The 25,011-nt window shown below is 35.8% G+C and overlaps 1 protein-coding gene across 1 annotated transcript in view; it reads right to left on the bottom strand.

Moving 5' to 3' along the window:
* The window catches only part of LOC107696928 (extracellular sulfatase Sulf-2-like), a 37,851-nt gene extending 18,434 nt beyond the window's left edge, over positions 1–19,417 (bottom strand). Inside the window, exons 1-7 of the mRNA XM_016497501.1 lie at positions 19,243–19,417; positions 16,610–16,849; positions 13,437–13,588; positions 12,897–13,066; positions 5,398–5,548; positions 3,781–3,956; positions 1,341–1,470 (exon numbers count right to left, since the gene is read on the bottom strand). Coding sequence (XP_016352987.1) covers positions 1,341–1,470; positions 3,781–3,956; positions 5,398–5,548; positions 12,897–13,066; positions 13,437–13,588; positions 16,610–16,849; positions 19,243–19,417 — 1,194 coding nt within the window. The remainder of the gene's footprint in view (positions 1–1,340; positions 1,471–3,780; positions 3,957–5,397; positions 5,549–12,896; positions 13,067–13,436; positions 13,589–16,609; positions 16,850–19,242) is intronic.
* Between the last annotated feature and the right edge of the window lie 5,594 nt (positions 19,418–25,011).

Raw genomic sequence — 25,011 nt, 5'->3', positions numbered from 1 at the left:
TTAAACTGTAATTCGTCAACTGGCCGCTAGAGGCTGGCTGCAAAAGGGAGTCAATCCCATAGACTCCCCATGTTAAAATGCCTAACTTTACGGCAGAAAAAAACATGTTTACAGCCTGGTTCAAAAAATGATTTTGGTTTATATAGCTAATTTTGCCCTTCATGACAACTGTGAGGGGGGTGAATTTTTTTATAACTCATCCGTTTAAATTATATTAAGCCTTAAAGTTCTGCATAATTAAGGGCGTGGCCACTTGAGTGACTGGTGGATTGCTGCTGCTGTCACCACCGTCGAGCTAGGTGGGCGTGGTTTCAACAACCAGCTCCCGCCTCTTTGCCCATCTTCGATTATCCGGGAGTGATGCGCTGCCAAGATGGCGACGACTGGCTCCGCCCACTTTTGAGCTTCAAAAACGCTCTTCGGAACCCTAAGGGTGACGTCACGGACACTACGTCCATGTTTTTATACAGTCTAACCTGTGTTTTCTTCACAAACCACCCACAATCCAGTTCACCCAGGTGCCAAATGTGCTGAAACAGCAATGTGCTGTGGGGATTTACAGTAAATTACATTTCTGTCATTCCTTTCATCATAAACACACCTCCTTTATATGTAAATTAGATTAATTATAGATTGCCTCTTGTTCAAAAAAGGCATTGTACTGTTCATATAAAGGATCATATAAAAGAAAAAAGATTGTCAGTTGCATTGTGATTTTCTTTTCAATGATTCTAGATGTTTTGAAGCTTTATTTAATTAGTTGACAATTACCTAACATTCAATTGTTTTCATTTATTGGTCATTTGTATTTGTTTTAAAAAGTACTTAGAATTAAGGCATTAAACGTATAAATTAAATATAACTTAAATAAAATGAAAAGATCAAGAATAATTTCGACTAAAATCACAAATCATTTTGGAATTGAATCATGACTCTCATGAATCGTGAGGTTCCTAAATATTCACACCCCTAGTAAAAGACATTTTTGACTGATCACGGCAGGAATTATTCATCAAATGATGATAAAATGAAGGAAAACAGATAGATATTGTTGGTGAATTCGCCCCTTAATATACCAAACTTCTTTAATAAATATCTCTGGATATTTGTCATGCCAATACACACCCATTTTGACTTTTTTATTCTGCTGATGTAACCAAGGAAGCCCAGGCAGTGAATAATAGTATTGATCAATAAACTCACGTAGCACGTCCACTGTCCACAATCCAGTCAAGTGGACAAAATTAACAAGCACCGTATATTATTTTCCCTTTCCTTTTCAGAAATACTCAACTTTAAAAAAAAAAAAAAAACCTGGCAGACTTCAGGAGACATCCTCACCTGTTCATCATGCGGTCTGTGTCCAGGAGCTTGAGGATGGACTTGCCGTCCATGTCTGGGGGAACGTCCATCCCTGCGATGTCCAGGATGGTGGGCGCCAAGTCTATGTTCAACACGATGTGGGGGTTGCTATGGAAACAGAAGAGGGGGGTCGCCATTTGACATAATGGTCAGAAACCAGACTAGCAGCACGTGAACACTGAATGATAATAAGATACAGACGGTGAGAGAAATAGAGATCCAGGACTTTCTCTAAATAGAATACAGCTGTACTCCTACTAAATATAGAATTGTCTTAAACGTAGTATGCAATATACTTTTGTAATGTGTATCTGAAATGTTATCATTCACTGAGGCGGTGTGCAGTGACAGGTGGGCAGATTTCCTCATTTCTACAAGTGTACATATATCGATGTTCCCTATGCCATTTGCCATTGCCTTGTCTTTCAGATTTGGGGTGTCATTGGGCAATCAGATGCACACTGAGTGTCCATGAGCAAAGATGGCAGCATGCAGGTCACATACTTGCAGGGCTACAAGTGCCATCTGAGCAACTGTCATTGTGATAAATGTGAACGCTAACGCAGTAGTTTTCAAACCTTTTGACTGTCCAAAGACAATATTGCGAGATATTTTCAAGTGCTTCTGCTGTAATGACAAAGCTGCTTGTTTTGATTAAAATAATGATAAAATAATTCAAATAATTGTATTCAGATTATATTACATTAGAAGAAAATTATATAAAATAATTATAATTATGTCAAATAAAATGTCAAATTTACTTACATGAATGAAGCAATCAATGAATGAATGAACTAAATAAATAGATTAACTGTAATGAAATGAATTAAAATATAAACTATTAGATGAAAAATGTAAACAAATATCTGAAATGTTTACCTAGGCAACTAACTGAAAATAAATGTAAGTACTAAAATTACAAAAACTAAAGCTGAAATAAAAATAGACTATTTAATTTTTTTTACAGTATTAAAAAATATAAAAAATAAACGAATAATTTACTTATCTTATTAACTTTAGAAGAAAATTATATAAAATAATTATAATGATGTAAAATAATATCAAATAATTCAATTCTATAATTTCAGAAGATTCAAGAACTGAATGTTCTTCAGAGTTTGATTTTTGGGGTAATTTCTACCCCCCCCAAATTAAAATAAATAATAATGTGAATATTTTGTAATAGTTTTTATTTTATATTATATTCTTCTTTTTCTGAAAATTGTTTTGATTTTTTCTTTTTTTTCAAAGTATTTTTCATTTTTGTAAAGCTCTTTGAGATGCAACTTTTAAAGGCCCTATAAAAAGTAAAGTTTATTATTATTATTATTATCATCATCATCTTTTTAGCTGTTTTAGTTTATTTTAAAGCTTGTTTTGTCCTATTTTAAATCATCTTGTGGCCCCCTTGTAAGTGTGCTGAGGCCCCTGGTTGAGAAGAACTGAGCTAACAGAGAGTTCTATTATAAACCTCTTTGCCTGATATATTAAACATTCACCTTCTGATGCTGAAGAACACATCAAACCCCTCAACGTGCCTAACTGTGGCTGTTCATTTTGATTAAAAAATGATTAAAAACTGATGAGTGTCAATTTTAACTGACCATTTCAAATCCTGTGAAGTCAGTGGACTGGAACTCAGTGGAGATTAATCCGATCACATCCGCTCAGTTTTCAAAAAGTAAATTAGGCTCATCTCTCTCTCTCTCTCTCTCTCTCGCTCTCTTTTTATTGCCTGAAGGCTCATCTGACGTTGAACTGGCCCCAGCTGTGCCTTTCTCACCCTGAGTCTCCAGCCAAACTCTTTATCCTCTTTTCTGTGCCTTTCATTCACAGTAAAAAGTCTTGTGGTCTTCACATGAGTGGTCTTTACTGCTGTTAATCAGCTTTTCTGAGAAAGAGAGAAGCCAGATCACACAGCAGTGGTAAACCAGACTAGTGACTAATGATATTAAATGCTGATGAGAGAAAGAGAAAGCTCTGGTCTGGTGCTCCGGTGGGGATGCAGGTTCAAATATGGCCTGCAACATGTGCTGATTTCATTTTCTCTCTCTTTGGACATTGGACATTGGAAAGTCATTAAAACCCCATAAATCAAGTTTAGACCTCATTTAAGAGTAACTTTGGCCTCTGTACAAAAACCATTACCATAACAAAGATGAATTACTATAGACATAAATGTTATATTAAATTATCTAATTATATATGATACTAAATATATACTTTTTTGGGAAATAATATTTTAAGAGCTTTAATTTTGAGACATTATATTATATAAAAATTTTGTATTTATATAAATAAATATATGAATAAATATAAATATAGACTTATTATGGTACTACCATCTAAAACCACTATGCTTTTTTGAGGGTTGTCTTTGGCTCGTCTCTTGAATGGCGTCATGGGATACACACTCACATGCCTCCTGCCTCCACATTTGGGCCGCGGATGTAAAAGGGAACTCTGATGTCAAACTCGTAGGGCATGGATTTCCCCTTGACCAGGCCGAACTGACCGATGTGGTATCCGTGGTCAGCCGTGTAGATCACAAATGTGTTGTCCAGCTCCCCAGTGTCCACCAACATGTTGTATATCTGCATTCAGACAGAAGAAACATAACAATGGCAGAATAAATTATAAGGAACAACAGCCTTTTTGTGGTTGCGGTCAAACAACAATTCTGGAGAAAAACCAGACAAAAGCATCATGGGACTTTTTAGTGTGAATCCAAGAGAATTTGAATGTTATATGTGCCGCCATGGCTTGATGAAATTTCATTTTCTTGAGCAAGAACTGTACATTTACTTACATGAATGGATGGATGAATGGATGGATGAATGAATGAATGAATGAATGGGTGGATGGATGGATGAATGGATGGATGGATGGATGAATGAATGGATGAATGGATGAATGAATGAATGAATGGATATATGGATGAATGGATGGATGGATGAATGGGTGAATGAATGAATGAATGAATGAATGGATATATGGATGAATGGATGGATGGATGAATGGGTGAATGAATGAATGAATGAATGAATGGATATATGGATGAATGGATGGATGGATGGATGCATGAATGAATGAATGAATGGATGGATGGATGGATGAATGAATGAATGGATGAATGAATGGATGAATGAATGAATGAATGGATGGATGGATGGATGAATGAATGGATGAATGAATGAATGAATGAATGGATGGATGAATGGAAGAATGGATGGATGAATGAATGGATGGATGAATGGAAGAATGGATGGATGAATGGATGGATGAATGAATGAATGGATGGATGAATGGAAGAATGGATGGATGAATGAATGGATGAATGGATGGATGAATGAATGAATGGATGAATGGATGGATGAATGAATGAATGAATGAATGAATGAATTAATTAATGAATTAATGTGAAATGGACCACTGCACTCAGTGTTACTGTTCACTAAAACAATTAAAAATAATTTTGTTAATTGAAATTAAGCTGAAATAAAATATAAAATATTAGATGAAAAACTAAAACGAAAATATTGCCTAGGCAACTAACTGAAATAAAATAAAGTACTGAAATTATAAAAAAAAATTAATAAAAATAGACAATTAAAAATAAATAAATTACAGTATTTAAAAAATATATATTTTAAAAAGACAAAAACAATAAAATAATAAAATGATAAAAACACAAAAAACAACTAAAACTTTAAACTGAAAATATTAAAATAAAAGCTTATTCAGAACATTAATACTGTAAATACCATAACAAAACTAAAATACTAAAACATCAATGATTGCAATATCACGTACCGTAGTACTTTAGTATTGTTTAAAGTGCCTTAAAGTGTTAGAAAATGTAGAAAAGTGTTAGAATTATTCAGAACCATGGAATATATGGAGTAAAGGTAGGAAATGTCTTAGGAACATGATTCATACATCAAAATAAAAAATAAAATTAAAATATAAAAATATAAAATTAAAAAAATATTGGCATTTTGGCAAATATTTGCATAACAGGTATAACTGATGTACCTTCTCCACACTATCATCCACGGACAGCAGGGTTTGCAGTCTCTTGCGCTGCAGCATGTTGGTGAACTCCATGTGAATGGGCTTCATGGGGCCGGTGTAGCGCATAATCCAGTGTTTGTCTGGATTAGGGGCGTAGTTATAACTGGGTGTTCTGAATGGAGAAGAAAAGAGTCACTGTCAGTGGACCTGCTGAAGCATAACTGAGGGAAATCGAGAGAGTTTTCAGAGCATCTCGAGACACTGTTTGTCGACTCTGTTCTGCTGATGTTGGAGGAAAGCACGCAGACAGATTTTGACAGCTGGGATGTGTCTGCATGAATGTGTGAAGGTGAGTCTGTGTGTGTTTGCATGGTCAGAATTACAAATGACAGCAATCGACTGTGTGCTTTCTCTCCCGTCTCCTCAGAAATGACACATTGCAATTTTACAGTCTCATGGTTTCTCAGGCGCTGACTGACAGACTGACATTCTGTGAATGTAATGGTTGTTCAACCATTATTCAGGGATAAAAAGAGAGAGAAGTGTTTGTAGCTCCTCCTGCTCGCTCCTGTGACAGGCGTGAGAGGCCTATTAGAAACAAACAGCACTTACACTCCATGCCTTTACAGTTGTGATTAAAAGCCCCCAGCTCTGTTGCTTACTGCCATTACTTAAAGTCCTTCTACAGACAAATCAATGTGAGCATCATCACACTTATCTGCCTGCTGCCTGGCCTTGTTTTTAGGGTGCCGTATATTTAAACTGATAGCAAATTAGCGACAACAAAGGACGATGTAACTCTCTGTCTCTGTTTAGTGTATCTATTTCTGTACTGGGACCTGAAAAAATGTGTACTGCTGTTCCTTTGACACTTGTTTCTTTTCCTTTTTTTAGTGTCTATGCAATAGCTCTGATTCAAAACTAAGTGTGCTGTCTTCTTAGACATATTTTAAGGTAACAAAATATGACATATTTGAATTAATATTTCCCTACTGCTGTTCCAAATGCTAAGAAATAGTGGGGATTTTGATTCATCTGTAATTTGAATGATTTTACTAAAAATATTAATTGAGATTAATTTAATGATTCACTCATTGACCTATTCTATCGATTATATTGATTGTTTTTCTTGCATTTTATCAAATCCATGAATTTATTTCACGAACATGATGCTTCATTCATTGTTGCTCTGGTCGCGTTTAAACCTAATAAGATGAGTTTTTTCGATCCAGTCAACAGTAAACAGGGCCTAAAACGTTTTGAGCTTGTTCATTTTGGACCACTTCCAGAGCTGAAAACACATTAAACCAGATTGATTTTGTTGTGTCTCTCTTATGTGGTCGAATGTGTTCAAATGGGCAAAAAAGGCCTTTTCTGCGTTTTACCAAAACACACGGATTGCAGTCAAAATCACAGCTGCTTTCTTTATCCTTTTTATTCACGTCCTTTCCCGATTGCTCGGGTTTGTTCAGTCAATAGTGTTTCTGCACTGCACTCGTTCAAGATAAACAGAACCCAGTAAACAGAATAGGCCTAGTTGATAAATATTTTATTAAATACAAAAAAGTTTTGAGTAATGTAGTTCTAATCTGATTCACCCCTATGTGTATGTATTTTTTTGGCATATTGATTACCCTTTGTATAACCACAGTTTTACTACAAATACCATGATTAAACCATATACCCTGCTGAAAAAAAAACTGCTAAAACCAGCCTAAGCTGGTTTATGCTCGAAGTAGCTGGTTTTAGCTGGTCTGCCAGCCTGGCCAGGTTGGTCAAGCTTAGGGTGACCATACGTGCCATTTTCCCAGGATGCGTCCTGGCCAGGATTTATATATTGCCTAAAATATCTTATTTTGATGTCATACACCGATCGGTCTGCACACGCAAACAAAGCCAAAACCTAGATATTTTAGGCAATATAGAAATCCTGGCCAGGATGCGTCCTGGGAAAATGGCACGTATGGTCACCCTAGTCAAGCTGGTTTTAGCTGGTTGTTCCAGCTAGTCTCCCACCCTGACCAGCTAAGAAAGTGGCCAAAACCCCTCTAAAACCAGCCTGCTGACCAGCTATGACCAGCCCTGACCAGGCTGGATGACCAGCTAAAACCAGCCAACCAGCTTAGGCTGTTTTTAGCTGTTTCTTTCAACATGCAGCAAAACCATGGTTAGTTTTTGTAAGGGACAACACACTTCTGTGCAGTATTTAAGTGCTGTGTATTTTTAAGCTTATTAGGCAAGGTATTAGCTTAGCAACATGCTAATGTCAGACTCAAGTGAAATTGACTGTAAACAGAAAAGTTGATTATAAATATAGTATATTACCATGGTTTAAATAGTAACCATGTATTTTTGGTTCATTTTTGTAAGGAACAACACACTGTATTTTTAAGCTTATTAAGGCACTAGCTTAGCAGCATGCTAATGCCAGACTTGAATTGACTGTAAACAGAAAAGTCGATTATAAATATAATATTCCACACATAAAGTGTTGAGTAAAAATAGTTCTAATCTGATTCACAACACTATTTCACGAAATATTTGTATCCTATGTATTTTTAAGTTTATCAAGACATTAGCAACATGCTAATGCAAAACTCAAGTGGATTTAACGGTACAAGGAGTAAATATAAATATTTTATAGAATACAGAAAAGTGTTGAATAAAAATTATTACACATCAACCTAATATTTGTGTGTAGGCTATGCTCTGTATTTCTTATTAGACTACTAGACTAGAATTAATTGTTAATTGAGTCTCTGGTGTGCTTCACGTGAGGAATGCTACTTGCTACACAGTTGCTGCCTATATAGAGTGCTCCAAATAAATCACATGAGATTCCATCATGGTTAGAATACAGCCTCAGAAGGCAGCTGCCTATGTAGACAGTAAACAGCATACTCTCTCTCTCTCTCTCTCTCTCTCTCTCTCTCTCTCTCTCTCTCTCTCTCTGGTTTCATCTTCTTTATTGGTCTACATATAATCCTTTTAATCCTCTCAAAACGCTCTTTCTCCCTGTCTTGTTCTTTTCCGATCATATTTTCATTATTCTCTCCAACACAGGAGTGATGGAGATGAAACAGGTGCAGCGGGATCACGCGGCGATGAGAACAGGGGGATTTTCCCACCGAATAATATACACTCTCTGACTGTCTGTGAGGATTTGGACAATATCTCTGCAGTGGCTTTGCGCCAGTCTGAGGGGCAACGAGGGGTTAATTACATACAGCACTGGATGAGGGCAAGGAGCAGAGAAGTACAGGACTAGCGGGAGGCCATTATAGACGGTGGAGGGTGGTTTGCAACGGAGAGAATGAGGGCAGTCTCAGGAATTTTTCATGGGATGTTAAGAGAGGAATTCTGGGGCATTCTCTCCTGACAGCAAGAGAATGATACATGCATATGAATGCATGTGTGAAGCATGGCCATTTTTTATGGCTACAGGGGTGAAAAAAGTGACATATTTCTTTGCAATATAGGTACAATCAGACAGGTGGTAATGTTATAGAGGTGGATGTGAATCATAAATCATGTTTTATGAAGAGTTTGTGGGCAAAAAGAGACTGGACGAGCAAAACAGGAGCAAGGCAGTTTGTTTTTTATTGGTGAAAGCGAGATGACATCAGAAAAATAATAAAAGCACATTAAATTCCAGACTCTCTGACTCGAGCAGTTACTTTGAAGGTATGATGGATGTTTATGCGAGTCATAAAGTGGGCAGGTTTGCATCTCCTGGTTTATATCTACTGTAATGGTGAATCAAACGCATGTTAAACAGAAAGCTTATCACACACACACACACACACACACACACACACACACACACACACACACACACACGCACGCACACACACGCACGCACACAATGTTTGAAGAGCTTCCCATTTACTAATTAAAAAATGGATCTATTCATCTATTTTGTGTTTCTCCCTCATCAGACAGCTTGAGAAAGCGAGTGTGCATGTTTGTGAACATTCTGTCTGATTTCATTCCTGACGCCTCAATATTTCAGGAAAGACAGTAATATTAATTGACAGTACTGTATCTCTTTGCTCTCTCCCTCTCTTTTTCTTGCTTGAATGCAAGAGAAATGGGAGCTTGTGTGGTTTTGTGCTTAGAGACAAAATGTCCTGAAAGCAAATCGAATCTGAGAGACAGACAGAGAGAGAATTTAATTCATTAGAGGCATTTTGTTTGCTCATTTGTGGTGTGAGATAATACATCTGTGTGTGTTCTGTCGGATGTATCTGGGGCATGAAAAATATATTCTATACAAGTACATTAATGTAAATCTTCAAGCTTGTTTTTTACAGTATGTGTTGTTTTATATGCATTAAATATGTCAGTATGCAATTTATAGTGCATTGTAAGTATGTGGTCAGTTCTTTCTTTCAGGTTCATGTACTGAGCAAGGAAGTTTACTGTAGTTAACTGTTAACCTTTATAGCGAGCTGAATAATAACATCTGGTTTATTAGAACTGAAATTTGAAGCCCTTCTTAATCCGTGTATCATTCATTCACTAGTTTTTTGATTTAATATTGAAAGTAGAAAAATGAGAAAACAGCACCTTTTTCGTTTTTTTCATTTTTTTTCCCAAAAAACGGAAAACAAGAATTCAGCTCAATTTTCAGTTTTTCGTTCAGGGGTAGAAAATGAATAAACAGCTTGAGTATTAAAAGTCTACACGTGGGCGGGAATTAAACGCCCCTTTCAGCTGATTGGTCAGCCAAAGATCAAACCGTGCCGTTATCAGTTCTTCCGCAGTTCCGCGAGGCAGAATAATAGTCCTCTGCTGCTGCAGGTGTACGGATTCTTAATGTGTTTATTGCAACTACATTTAATCTTTTTCTCATCAAACAACCAGACAAATAAATGGCTCAACAACTCGTACCGGGGCAGAGTCTAGACAGGGCTTTCTTCTGTGTAGATATAAATTCTATGCTTTTGCATCAGCTGGGCGTGTCAGTATATGACGGCTGTCATAGCCTACCCTGGTCACCCAGTAAGTTTGTTTGTTTAATTAATTAATGAATTAATTACTTTTGAATTAAATATTTTAAACACTAATACAAAAAAGAAAGAAGGCCCATAACATTCATCTGGTCTACACAGAAGAAAGCCCTGTCTAAACTCTGCCCCAGTACGAGTTGTGTCGAGCTATTTATTTGTCTGGTTGTTTGATGCGAAAAAGATTAAATGTAGTTGCAATAAATGCACCAAGAATCTGTACACCTGCAGCAGCGGAGGACTATTATTCTGCCGCGCAGAACTGCGGAAGAACTGATGACAGCACGGTTTGATCTTAAGCTGACCAATCAGCAGAAAGGGGCATTTAATTCCCGCCCATGTGTACAAATCGAATATACAAGCTGTTTATTCATTTTTCGACCCCTGAACGAAAAACGGAAAATTAGGCTGAATTATTGTTTTTCCTTTTTTTGGGGGGGCGGATTCTTCTTGCTCTTGATTGATTTGATGTGTTTCTGCCACAGAAATGAAAGGAGAAGAGTATATTTTCATATGCCATTCGCATGTTTATTCCACAGAAAAGTGTAACATTTTTCAGTTTTTTTGTTTTTGTTTGAAGAATTGTACTTTAAACATTTTTACAAGTTTACAAATTTATTTTAAGAAATGTAAATTATATAAATTTCACGTATATTTAATTTTTAACTACCTTCTTGAGCAGATTTTCATGAATCTGACCTCTGCACGGGGATTTCCTGTATCCAGAGGTTGAATTTATGAGGTTACCGGGCAAAACAGTAGACATGGAGAACTATAAAATGATATTTTGAGATTACTTGGTGTACACAGAGAGTGAGAGTGGGGTCCTAGAGATTTAGCAAATCCAGCTAAAAACAACTGCATCACGTGTAGACAGGATTTAACCTAGACTATGTGAGTGTGTACAAATATGCTTTTCATCATCATGTATGTACTCGGCATGTGTGTGATTGTGTGTGTGTGAAGAATGGCAGGAGGATTACAGACCCTGGGAAAAGCATAGACAGAGACAGGAGGATTTATCTGCTGGAGGGACAGAAATGGAGGGATGAGATGAACGAAGGGAGAGAAAGAGACATTGAAAAAAAGGTCTGGTACCAGCTGGTGGCCAATTAGCAAGAGAGCAGGAGAAACCGGCAGAGAAAGCGAGTGTGTGTGTGTCTGTGGGTACATTAGCGTGAACCGAAGAGGACTATTTCCATTATAACATCTCTATCGAGTAGCACTTGAGTGACAGAAATAGAGAAAAGTGCAGTAAGATTTCTATTCACAGTGTTATCCATGATTTCCAGCTGTTTCTCTGCTCTAATCCTATTCATCTCCACTACCACTGACCCTTTTCATGTTTTTGTTTATGTACAATGGAGTCCAGAAGTCTGAGACCTCAATGAAAAATAGATTTTTTTTTCTGAGCTTAACCTTAAAATAAAATGTAAAAATGATGAAATATTTACAACCCAGAAACATAAAAAATAATAATGAATATAGCTGCAAGCAGCAATTAAGGAGCCAGGCACTACAGAAGCATGCAAGGCTGCGAGCATCAGACCAACTGCAGCAATGAGTAATTGAAGCCAATTTAAGATGATTTTATTCAAAATGTAGTAATATGTGATAGGATTTAATGGTTTATCACTTTGAACAATAGGCGGCGCTGTTACCAAATCGATGTGGTGTGTTCAGTGTGAAATGACAATAGCACACACAAAGTTTGGTGTCAATATATCATAACTTTGCAGTTACAGCCTCAGATTTGTTTATGTGTTAATATTTTAATAACATTTTGTCTATCGAAACGAAATCCATAACTTTTTGCCAGCATGGTCTAAAGAGTTGAATTTGGTGAATATCGGATAACGTTTGAAAAAGTACGTTTTCAAAGAAAAACTAAATGGTGGACAGGAAGCTTGGCTGATTATGGCATAATTTGTATTAATGTTCTCAGCTGCCATAAAACCTTTTTTAGTACCTTCAAGGCATGGTGTTGAAGACACATTCAGAGTTTTGTAACAATACGCCAATGCGTTCGTAAAATATAGCATTTTATGACAAAATTCAAAATAGCCGACGCCCAAAATGGCCAACATGAGAAAATTGGGTGTGGTCTACCCAATCTACAAATACCAGTTTTAAGATTTTTGGCTAATCCGCTCAGAAATTATAAGCAAAAAAGCCATTTTTCATATCTCTCAAACCACTAGATGGCGCTGTGCAGAAACTGTACACTCAGGTCATGGATATTATAACACACACCGAGTTTGGTCTCAATACGCTACAACGTGTTTTTACAACTAATCAGATTTTCTTCTATTGAAGCTCAAGATGTTTTTTGGATCATCCCAAATGATTCAGTTTTTACACATACTGGTGGAGTTCATGCAAATTTAGTGATGTTTCCATAAAGGCGAAAAAGAGACCAAGCAAATACCAATACTAAGACATTCTGCAATTCAGCAGTTTTTCAGATCAACTTTTTAAATTAAATGTTATGCAATGGAAGTTTGGACTCACATGTGCTGTGAAGCATTGGGGAAGGCAGTGGTGTACTGAGGGGCCGCGTCCTCCGGGCCATGAGGGGCGGCGTGACTGATCACCATCATGATGGGTCGGTGAGGGTAGATCTTCTTTGACATGCGGAAGTAACTGATGCTGTCATTGGTTATGAGATCTGTCAGGTAGTCCTACAGGAGGTACAGAGATCTGATCATTAATCTACTAATTTAAAATATTTCAGTCTCAGTTACTCAAAAGTTTATCACGTACACACAAAAAACCCACTCATAAGCAACTTTTCTGTTGTCACAGAGCTTGAATGTCAGCCCCTTAGATGAGACTGATGAACCCTGACAAAAGGCACTGAAATGTGAGAGAGCCAATGAGAGAAAGAGAGTGAGAGACAGACAGAAAAGGGTCTGACTTTGTTATAAATCAGACTAACAAGAATATCAGTCAAACTGTTCAAGAACGGATGAAGATATGAAAAGAAATGAAGAAAGGTGATGCAATTTGAAAAGACGAGGTTCCACTTGATTGGCCACCTTGCACACACACCTTTGAGTATTCAAATCCATGTTTCTCTCGGACACCGTTCCTGCACAGAGTGTAGTTGTAGAAGCGGGAATTCTTCACCATGGCGACCCATTCCTTCCAGCCCGGAGGAATGTAAGTACCATTATACTCATTCAGATACTTCCCAAAGAATGCTGAGAAAACACAAACACAAAAGGGTATAGTTATCATAAAGAAAATAGAGTGTAGAAGAGAGCAAAGTAGAGCATAGAGCAGTATAATAAAATACAGCAGTGTAGAGTTCACTGTAAAAAATCAAAAGTTGAGAAAACTTAAAAGTTTAAGGCAACCAGGTTCAGGAGATGAATGGAGTTCAATAGAGTATAGTACAACAGAATAGAGCAAAACAGCATATAACAGAGCAGAGGTAAAGTTGTGGTAAAGTCGAGTAGAGCAGAACAAAGTAGAATAGAGTATAGTATAATAAAGTATTTTAGAATGTTAGTATAAAATAGTATGTAAAACATATAAGTAGAAAACCATATTGTACAGTTGAACAGAGCAGAACAGAATAGAACACAGAAGAATAGAATGAGGTAGAGCAGAAAAACAGTAAAACAGAGTAGAGTAGATAATTCAATAGAGTAAAGTAAAACAATAGAGTAAAACAGAGGAGAATATGGTAGAGTAGAAGTACGGTAAAGTATGGTAGAGTACAGCAGAGTAGAATGCATTATTGTAGAAAAGCGTGTGGAACAGAATAGAGCAAAATAAAGCTGAGCAGAGTAAAGCAGAGCAAAGCACAGCACAGTAGAGTCTGGTAGAATAGAGCTTAGCAAAGTAGAACAGAGTAGAGTAGAATTGTGTATTGGTATAGTTGAGTAGAGATAAACAAAATGGAGAAGAATATGGCAAAACAGAGTAGAACAGAATAGAGTAGAATAGAATAGAACAGAATAGAATATGGAGAAGATCAGAGTAAGGAAGAGCAGCATAGAGTACAGTAGGTATGATAAATAGTCTAGAAGAGTAGAATTGAGCAGTGTAGGACTCTGTAGAGTACAATAAAGTAGTGTAAACTTTTTATACTAAAAATACATTGCACATTTAAAATACAGTGGGCATATAGACAGAACCTGCATGTAGAGAAATAGAAGACAGGGAGCTAAGTGAAGATGGATGATTAGTTGTGTTGGAAATGTTACATTAGAGAGGATGTCGGTCAGAGCCGGTCTCTCTCCTAGAGGAAGTGTGCTCTAATGGATCACTGTTACCACTAAAAACCTGACTCACTGCCATGTGTGTGTGTGTGCAGGCACAACATTCACAGCTGGTCATGCCATGTTTACATGCACATGGTAGTTTTGCCTGATGTCTATGTCAGAAACAGAAAACATGCTCAAAATCTCGCATGAATCTGGCGTGCACACACACACAGATACACACACACACACACACACAAAACCATCTATTACAGCCCAAAGGTCTTTAGTTTAATGAAAATCATCTGTTGAAGACAGATTATGTCAATGTTCGTTCAAGAGTCTGTGAGAGTGTGTTTGACAGTGTGTGTGTGACCTGGGGGCCTGTCACACTGAATCTCTGGTGAGAGTGTGTCAAAAACCCAACAGACACAACTCTGACTAATGAAACAGCTCACAAATGAATGAGAGCTTAATCTATTAAATGAATTTTACATTCATGTCAGGTTGTTATTGTAAGGAAGAGTTATGCACCATAATGCTTTGGTGTCTATCCAGAGTTTTTCAGATGGAAATCATCAAAGGCTATGAGGATATGAAAGTGTGATCTTAGAGCCACAGCTGCTACACTCTGATTAGGCTTTAATCTAGTCCAACAATGAAGTTTACGCTATAAAGATATAAAGTACTCAACTTCGATACACTACTCTACTTTAGGCTACTCTATTTCATTCCACTCTGCTTTTGTCTACGGTACTCTATTCTACTCTATTTTAGTATAGGCTACTCAAATGTATTCTACTCTACTTTATTCTACTCTAGACTATGTTAGTGTACTTTAATCTACTCCACATTGTTCTACTCTAGCCTACTCATCTGTATGTTATTCTCCTCTATTTTAGTCAAGCCTACTCGAGTCTATTTTATTCTACTTTATGTTAGTCTGGTCTACTCTGCATTAATTAACTTTTCTCAAGTCTATGTCACTCTATTCTGCTCTATTTTGGTAGAAGCTATTTTAATTTATTTTATTTTAATCTACTTTACATTTTTATACACTAGTCTTTGCATCTTGAGGCTATTCTCCTTCACTTTAGTCTAGTCTACTCAACTCTATTCTACTCTACTTTAGTATGTGCTATTCTACTTTAATCTATTCTACATTATTCTATTGATCATTAAGCTCTTGTCTTTCCCTTTATTCAAGTCTACTCAACTCTACTCAAATATATACTACTCTACTTCAATCTAGTCTACATTATTCTACTAATCTCTACACTATTCTACTTTATTCTAGTCCACTTAACTCTATTCCACTCTACTTCAGTATATGCCACTCTACTTCCATCTAGTCTACATTATTCTACTAATCTCTAGACTATTCAACTTTACTTTAGTATAGTCTACTCAACTCAATTTTATTCTGCACTATTTTAGTCTAGTCCTCTGCTTTAATAAACTTTTCTCAAGTCAATGTTACTATATTCTGCTCTGTTAGTATAAGCTACTTTAATTTATTCTACTCTACATTATACTCTCGTCTACACATCTGAAGGCTATTCACCTTTACTTTAGTATAGTCTACTTAACTCTATTCTACTCCACTTCAGTCGATGCTACTCTACTTCAGTCTACATTATTCTACTCATTTCTAGGCTATTTTCCTTTACTATAGTCTACTATTCTGAACTCTATTCTACTCTTCTTCAGCCAATATTACTCTACTTTAGTCTACAATTTTCTACTTATCTCTAGGCTATTTTCCTTTAGTCTACTCAACTCTGTTGTACAGTCTGTGCTACTGTCTTTTAATCTACTCTACTCATCTCTAGGCTATTCTCCTACTTTACTCTACTCTACTCTGTTTTAGTCTACACTATTCTATGCTGAATCCACAGCTCTACTACACTCTACACTACTGTACTCCACTCTACTTTACTCTATATCATGCGACAATCACACAGCAGTTTAACCAAGTAATCCTTCCAGTGTGTGTTTGTGAATGATCTCCACCTGTCCTGTAGCCAGTGCTGTTTAGGTAAACTCCAAAAGTGCGCGGCTCATGTTGGGCCTGCCAGGAGGGCGAAGAGCAGTTCTCGTTGTTGGTGTAGGTGTTGTGGTTGTGGGCGTACTTCCCCGTCAGCATGGAGGAGCGTGACGGACAGCACATGGGCGTGGTGACAAACGCGTTGGAAAAGTGCGTTCCACCCTGTTCCATGATCCGCCGGGTCTTATTCATGACCTGCATGGAGCCTGGATGAGAGAGATAGTGAAAGAAAATCTATCATACTGTATATTACTCAAGGTGACAAAGTCTGCTCTACCGATTGCTGTACTTCAAAGAGAACTGGCTTCTACTTTTTCTCTTCCTCTACACAACACTAGACATCGACAGGATAAAGATATCAGTTCTTTCATTTATACTGTTTGTGACATCTCAGCCTTTAAGAGGAAATGTATTGGTTGTTTGCAACCTGGGAATTCATGTGACACCAGCAGTGTGTGTGTGTGTGTGTGCATGAATATGTATGTTTAGAGATATATGATAGTCTATATATTCACAAGTCACACACTATTTATTAAAAGTCTCAATTACAGTATATATTTTTCAAAACCCCTTTTCCTCAGCATTTATTCGACCTTGTCTTGCTCAAATAAACACACACACACACACACACACACACATACACACACACACGTTTATTTAAATGTAAATGAGGACAAACCATGAACTTCTATTGTTTTTACACTACCATTCAAAGGTTTGGAGTCAGTAAGATTTATTTATTTATTTAATTTAGCAAGGATGCATTAAATCAAAGGTGTACAGGAAATTATATTTTGAATGAATGCTGATCTTTTGAACATTCTATTGATCAAAGAACCCTAATATTTTCAAACAGAAAAGAGTTCTATAGATAAGAGTTCTTTTCAATTATGATGATATTGAACAATATTACAGTTTCCACCAAAAAAAGCAGCACAACTGTTTTCAACACTGATAATATTATCTTTCTTGAGCAACAAATCAGCATATTATAATGATTTCTGAAGAATCATGTGACAATGCAGACTAGAGTAATGATGCTGAAAATTTAGCTTTGTATCACAGTAATAAATGAATATTTTTACTGTATTTTTGATCAAATAAATACAGCCTTGGTGAGCATAAGAGACTGCAAAAAGCCAATTTTGCATTTTACAATTTCCAGTTTTAAAAATGCCCATTAATTATTATTTTTTTTATAACTTATGGGAACAAAGCTAAGTGAACCCACACAACCTACACCCTGATTGGCTCAATTGATATGATCAGAGACAGGAAGTCTAGTTCACGTTGGCCTTTTCAGACAGGATCACCACACCTCTACAGATTCATGCAGAAAGGTCAGCACAAACAAACGTATACACTGCAAAAATACTCTCTGCACTTTACACACAAAGGTCAGTATGGATGGACAATACTGTATAAATCAGCATTCACCCAGACAAACACTCAAGAGGAAACGAGATGAGACAAAGACAGTCATCTCTCTGCCACATCCATAATTACAGCTTACACACGCATGTGTGTGTGCATATAAAATCAACACTGTCCCGTGCTGAGAGGAGTGGGGACTTTCCTTCCTAATTGAATCATTGTCTTCCGCTCTGACAAAGCCCAAGATGTCTTTTTTTCACCACATAGAGACAGCCTGTAAAAAATAAATGAGCTCTCACACACACGAACACATTCAACACAAGCAAAGGCTCTTTCAGCATTAGTTCCATCTTGTAGCTGTAACCCTTTTTAGACTGAGAGATCTTATTTGCTAAAACCATTAGAGATTCTAAAGAACTGCTTTGTTTTAGGAGCAAATGACGTGACTGTGATTTTTGTTTAAAAAAAGTGGTTAGCTCAGATTATACTGGTTAAATACATTGAATCAACTAAAGGGGTAGAAATACACTACCGTACACTACCTTTTAAAATGTTTTTGAAAGAAGTATTTTAAGCTGCATTTATTCAGATCAAAAATTAAATAAAAAACACTAATATTTTGAAATATTTTTACAATTTTAAATAACTGTTTTCTATTTCAATATATTTTAAAATGTAATTTATTTCTGTGATGCAAAGCTGAATTTTCAGCATCATTACTCCAGTCTTCAGTGTCACACGATCATTCAGAAATCATTCTAATATGCTGATTTGCTGCTCAAGAAACAGTTCTTATTAAGAATACAAATTCAAAAGAATGGCATTTATTTGAAAGTATTTACTTCTAACATTATGAACGTCTGTACTGTCACTTTTGATCTGAATCCTTGCTGAATAAAAGCATTACTTTCTTTTGTAAAGTAGTGTATATTTAAATAATCTAAAATCTGATTGGATAAGCTCTCATTGGAATCAGTGGATGATTTGATAGTCTTGAAAACTGGTGTCTTTTATCATATTGCGGTTGCCATGTAAAGCATGTCATCAGCATTCCAGTGCATGCTGTGCCTAACAACATCCCTGAAACATTTGAAAATCACTCTAACATATGGACTCTCACAGCTTATTGTTTTATTTTGTCTCCAAAAACCCAGGGATGCTGAAGTTTCTCTTTGAGGTGGCTTGTCATAAATTATTCTAAAGGTATCTGAGTTTTTCCACTCACCCAATTCAATGTCCTGGTCATCGGTGAGGATGAGGATGATGTTGGGGCGGATGTTGCGCCGGTCTCGCTGGAACCGAGGTTTCAGTCTCTGATTGGACTGGAAGACGGAGGCATGAGCCACCGCCAAGACGGCCAGCAGCACCAAGAGCCAGGCCGCCAGCCCCTGTGTCGCCATCTCAGGGTTTCGCCAGGGAGATCTTATTTATGGTAAATTATTAATGACCTTAATTGTTATAGCCGTAAGTTAGGCCTATATATAAATATGCAGCTTCTCTTGCACTTAAAATATTACATGAAATGTAGGCTACAACATGACCTGGACGCAAAGATAAACTCAACATAAGGAGTCAGCTAACAAAGTCCAAAATATGGTATGCAGAAGTGCCACTGGCTGCATGGTACTGTTTGCTGGTACTATTTGTGCAAAACAGGATTCAGATTCAGAAAAGGTAGAGAAAAAGATAAGATATTGGATATAATGACAGAGATGAGATGCACACTTTAACTATAATGCCACATTTTTACAGACACCTGCTGGACTGATTTAATAATCTGACATTTATTAGTGTTCTGCTCTAAAGTCTGAGTGGAAATGTTCCTCTTTCACACTGTACAGTGAAGAACAAAAATGCACTGTATGTACAAGTTCACTGCAATGTTATGACAAGAACGTAGTTAAGGTCACCATAAAAACCTGTTTCCACCATAAAAGAGAAAAAATTAAAGACAGAAATGAGATACAAAGTCATGAGATGAAATGTTGAAATTGACAAAAAAGTTAAATTATGTCATAATTATGACATTTTGCAATTTTGTCATAATAAAGACATTTTAATGTTATAGTTATTGCTATTTATCTTAAATTCAATTTAATGGCATAACTACACCTTTTTATGTTGAAATTTTGACTTGTCATAATTCCGACTTTTTGTCAACTATACCTTTTTTTGTCGTAATTCTGATTTTTTTTTTGTCTCAGTTTTGACATGTTATAATTTAACATTTTTATGATGACTTTTTTGTATAATTTCTTTTCTCCTAATTTTGACTTTTTATGTTATAATTTTACTAGTTTTATACTCATTTTATAATTTTAGCATGATATTTTTTGGCATTTTAATCACAAAATCTGAGATTTTCACAGCAAACTTTACCGTATTTTTGGTTGGTTCTGAGCGCTACTTTTCTAGAAAAAAAATGTACACCATGCATACCAGCATCTGGATATATGTAGTTATAATGCTCTACTTTATGAATATTTTGATAAATAACTGCTTTTATAATAAATAGAAAATGCATACAAACTCCAAAAATAAAATCCACATAACCATGGGCATCAGTACTGATTTATATATGTAATGACAATAGTGAATCAGACACGTTTTTGCACTTGCAAAGTGTCTGTTCAGTGTATTTGCCCCCCAAAAATCTCATTTGGGTCCTCGGCGGAGAGTTTATAAGTTTAAAAAGCTCTGCCCTACAACTCAACCCAAGTTAAATCAAACCATTGCCTTTCCACAAGGAGAGATGATGAATCGTGCTTGGAATAAGCTGCCTCTCTCATTGAGTTTATATTATGGTTGCCATCTAATTTGAACCCAGTGAATTAGGGTCTTCACACACACACACACACACACACACACACACACACACATGCAGTGTCTAGGGTAAGGATTTTATTGATGCACAATGCTGTTTCATGCACTGTAATCATTTCTTGAGCATGAATAATTTAATAGGATGGAATCCCCTTCTCAGCTGCTAATCTGTGCTGGAAAATAAAACCCCACCCACTGCTACCCACCATGAGCTAAATACACACACCACGCACACAGCAGGGACTAATCTCAAACCAGGGGAGAAACTGGAGAGCATAAACAAGTGGAGGAGAGCCAGAGAGCGATGTCACATCTTTGAGTCAAAGAGCAAATCCATGCTGAGAACATCACTTTCACTGAATTATCACACACTGCGACTCTTTAATATTGTAATACTCCTCTTTGTGAAATTCAAAGCAGCTCATGTCGCTTGTTTCTCATTCTGCTACGCTGTGGTTGTTGCTATCTAGGTGCACAGAGTAGGAACTGACAATCATGCTGTCGCCATATAAATATAATATTTAGTCGCTTTATTATAGTGATGTACCTAAGTTAAAATTCTGGCTTCTATGGTATTAATTGTTACTTTCTAGTTAATATTTCTGATATTAAAATTGTATACTATTTTGTTCAAATAAAAATACCTGTAAATAAATAAAATAAAACATTATGTATTTTAACTTTTTAAGTTTTAAAAATAATTATAATTATGTTATAATTAAGCATTATAATGTACAGTATGAAAAACTGATTCTGAGATGTAATATTCTGTTGGATATTTTGAGATTTGATTAAGATTATATTTAACCGTATGATTAAATTATTGTTTTTAAATTGTTTTAATAATTAACTTTGAATGAATGTTAGATAATGGCAAATGCAATCTAAATATAAATGTTTAGGATTACATTTAGTGATTATGACAAAAAGTCACAATTATGAGATACTAAGTCATAATCATGAGATAAAAAAAGTCAAAATTACGACAAAACAAAAAAAAAATGAAATTATGAGATAAGTCATAAATATGACCATAAATATAAAGTCATCATGACTTTTTCAATGATGAATTATGACTTTATCTCATAAATTTCACTAAATATTAAATAAATTTTAATCTCATAAATGTATTTTTTGTCATAATTTTGACTTTTTGGATTTTTTTGGCCATAATTTCAAATTTCTGTAATAATTTCGACTTTGAATGCCAATTAAAAACAACTTTTTAGTACAATTTCTTTTCACATAATTCTGACTTTTTATGCAAAGCAAGATTTTTGTTCTTACATGGCAGAAATTGGCTTTCAAAGGTAACATTAGTACAAAGTGGCCACAAAATCATTTACACAGCTGAAATTTACAGGGCAAATACATCTAAATATATATAATGAGCATAGACAATGAAATATCCAATTCTGATTTACTTATACCAAAAAATTATATATATATATAAAATATTTCATGCATTCCGACCTAATTTAATATAAAAAAATGCAATAAAATTAATCATATGCTAAGCAGTGCAGATAACACCTGATTTAAACTGGATTGTGGGAGGCTTGTGAACAAGACACAGGTTTTTGCGCGGAAATAACGCATAATTAAGAGGCACACTGTGTGATGTATTCACCCCAGACCGTTTTTACATGTACCAGTTCTCATCCAAAACACAACATACAGATGTCAGTCTGTGCTAATTCAAACTAAATCATGGAACAGACGAAACTAACAGCTTTGCTGCTTTGACACACAGATGGCAGAATTGGATTTATTTTCTTAATTACCCTTCAACACAGAACTACATGACAGACTGTACTTTCAAAAGTTAGTGGACCCTGAAGGAGAAGAACAAATTATCACCTTTAATTTGATAATGCCAAAGGGTAAATCACTCATTAACTATCCCTATATACATCAACCTGCATAAATCTCCAAAAAGACAGTAGGCTCCAAAAAAGTTCACATTGAAGAAACTCAATTCAAAGCTGGAAATAAAATGATGACATAAAATGATTAAGAAATATTTCAGATTCTATTTCTAGATTACTAATCATATAATTACATTTGTGACATTGATCATATAATGGTCAGATGTTCTTCTATTGAAGCTTCTATATTAATCTTTGGATCTTTGGATCAAATCATGGTGGAGAACAAGACCATCTGGTTTCACAAAAACTTGTGGAGTCGAGCGCTGCTGCCATTAAAGCAAAAGAGTGACATACGTACTAATTATTAACATTCTGATATTCACATTATTTTACATTCAACTTTTCACGGTCATGCTAAAATTAAATCGAATTCAATTTCAGAATGCATAATCAACCAGTTTCCACAAGTGGTCTCAGATCACTGCAAATCAATCTGTACAAATGACACTTGTAGTATTCGTGTCTTTAATGTCAGTTGACTTAGTTTTGAGGATACCGGGAGCATTTTCATGCCAAGACAGCTGTGCGCCTCAAGGAAAGCATTTAAAAAAGAAAACAGATACCAGTCTCTGAGGAGACAAATCACAAACCCATTTAACCCTTCGAGACATTAATACAGCCATTAATACATTAAAAGCCATCTCTATTCAAAACTCTCCGAATCCACAACCTTATTCATGTGCACCAAAACATTGCAAAAAATGCATTTCCTGTCAAAGACAATCATGCAGAACTTGTAAAATAATGTTATTCTTCGCATAACCAATAGCGTATTGACGAAAAGACATGTCTTTGATGAAACGCTCACTCTTTGGTGCTCTGCATGCTAGCGTACCGATCGGAAAGAGCCTTTAGCACCTCGAGAACGGCCAGCAGAGGAAGAGCCAATTTATTTCTGTTACATTTCTGTTATATTTATGGAAAGTCACAACGACATTTGGCAGATTGGACCAGGCTGGTCAAGGTCAACAGAATATAACTGTACTCCGAATGACAGCATAGCATGATTTTTAATAGATTCTGGGAAATTATAAAGCACATGATAGAGTCTAATAGGTAGCTTGCGTTCGGTCATTACGGTTTTTCTATTTTCGCTCTACGTGATCTGTGTCTCTCTTATTTTACCACACAGATCAAATTAGCGCGAGGAACGTCCAGCTGACATGACTGACCCTTACATGTGTATTCGGAGTAAGATTCATAAGATGAATCAAAGAAGGTTCTCAGGTTGAATCACAAAAGGACTTTACGTTTATTATTTTTCCTGTGGCGAAGACTGATACTATTGCAAACCATTTCAGTTTCAAACACTCTCATTCCCTTCCCTTGACTTTCCGTACATTATACTGTACACTTTATCTGCGTTCCTAGAGATTTCACACTTATGGCTGCTTTTGTCCGAAACACAATATACGGTTACCCAGCTCATAGCCACTAGAGAGAGAAAGACTGAGACAGTCTCTTTTACTGCCAGTCTTCACAGGAACTGTAAAGACAGGGGCTTTACTCGAAGATTATATACAAAAGAACAGGATATACTGAACACTGCTATTACTGTTTGAACAGAGACTTTTGAAGCATTTACTCTACCATTAACAAAAAAAAAAGTAAAAATAAAGTGCGAGAGGATGTGCAGTTTACTGAGAGTAAGATGTGTTTTTACACAATTCTATAAACACCAATGTTCAGTAAAGTGTTACTTTTATAATTTACATAATCTGAACAAACTATTCTTCAGCCAAATTATATAGTTTGTGGTCACCAAGCAACACAGCAAATAGGCGCTTTAATATAGTATGTGCGTTTTTTGGGAGTGTGTTTATAGTACAGTATATATGAATATGGCTTATCCAATAAAAATTTAGAGCCAGAACTATCCGTTTTATAATCCACTCTAAAATTTTAAATATATGATTTTATATCACCATACACATTAAATTAAGATTTAAATTTGATGTAGTATTGACAGGTATGTTTCAAAGACTTAATGAATTCAATGAATTGGATCTACATTTAAATGTGAGTTTGAATTTGATCAGGAATATGGATTTAAATGTGAATTTGAATTTCAGTTTGAATTGTATCGGAATTTACGTGAACTCAAATTGTAAATGAAATTGGATACAATCACACAGTACATTTGAACTGTATTATACTTTTGGTTTATATATAAATCTGAATTGCATCTGTCTTTGCATTTACATTTGAAATCTGGATTTAAATGTCAACTGTGAACTCAA

This window comes from Sinocyclocheilus anshuiensis, unplaced genomic scaffold, assembly GCF_001515605.1.
Source record: "Sinocyclocheilus anshuiensis isolate Anshui unplaced genomic scaffold, SAMN03320099.WGS_v1.1 scaffold130, whole genome shotgun sequence".
Taxonomy (NCBI): domain Eukaryota; kingdom Metazoa; phylum Chordata; class Actinopteri; order Cypriniformes; family Cyprinidae; genus Sinocyclocheilus; species Sinocyclocheilus anshuiensis.
This window is presented reverse-complemented; position numbering and strand designations above follow the sequence as displayed.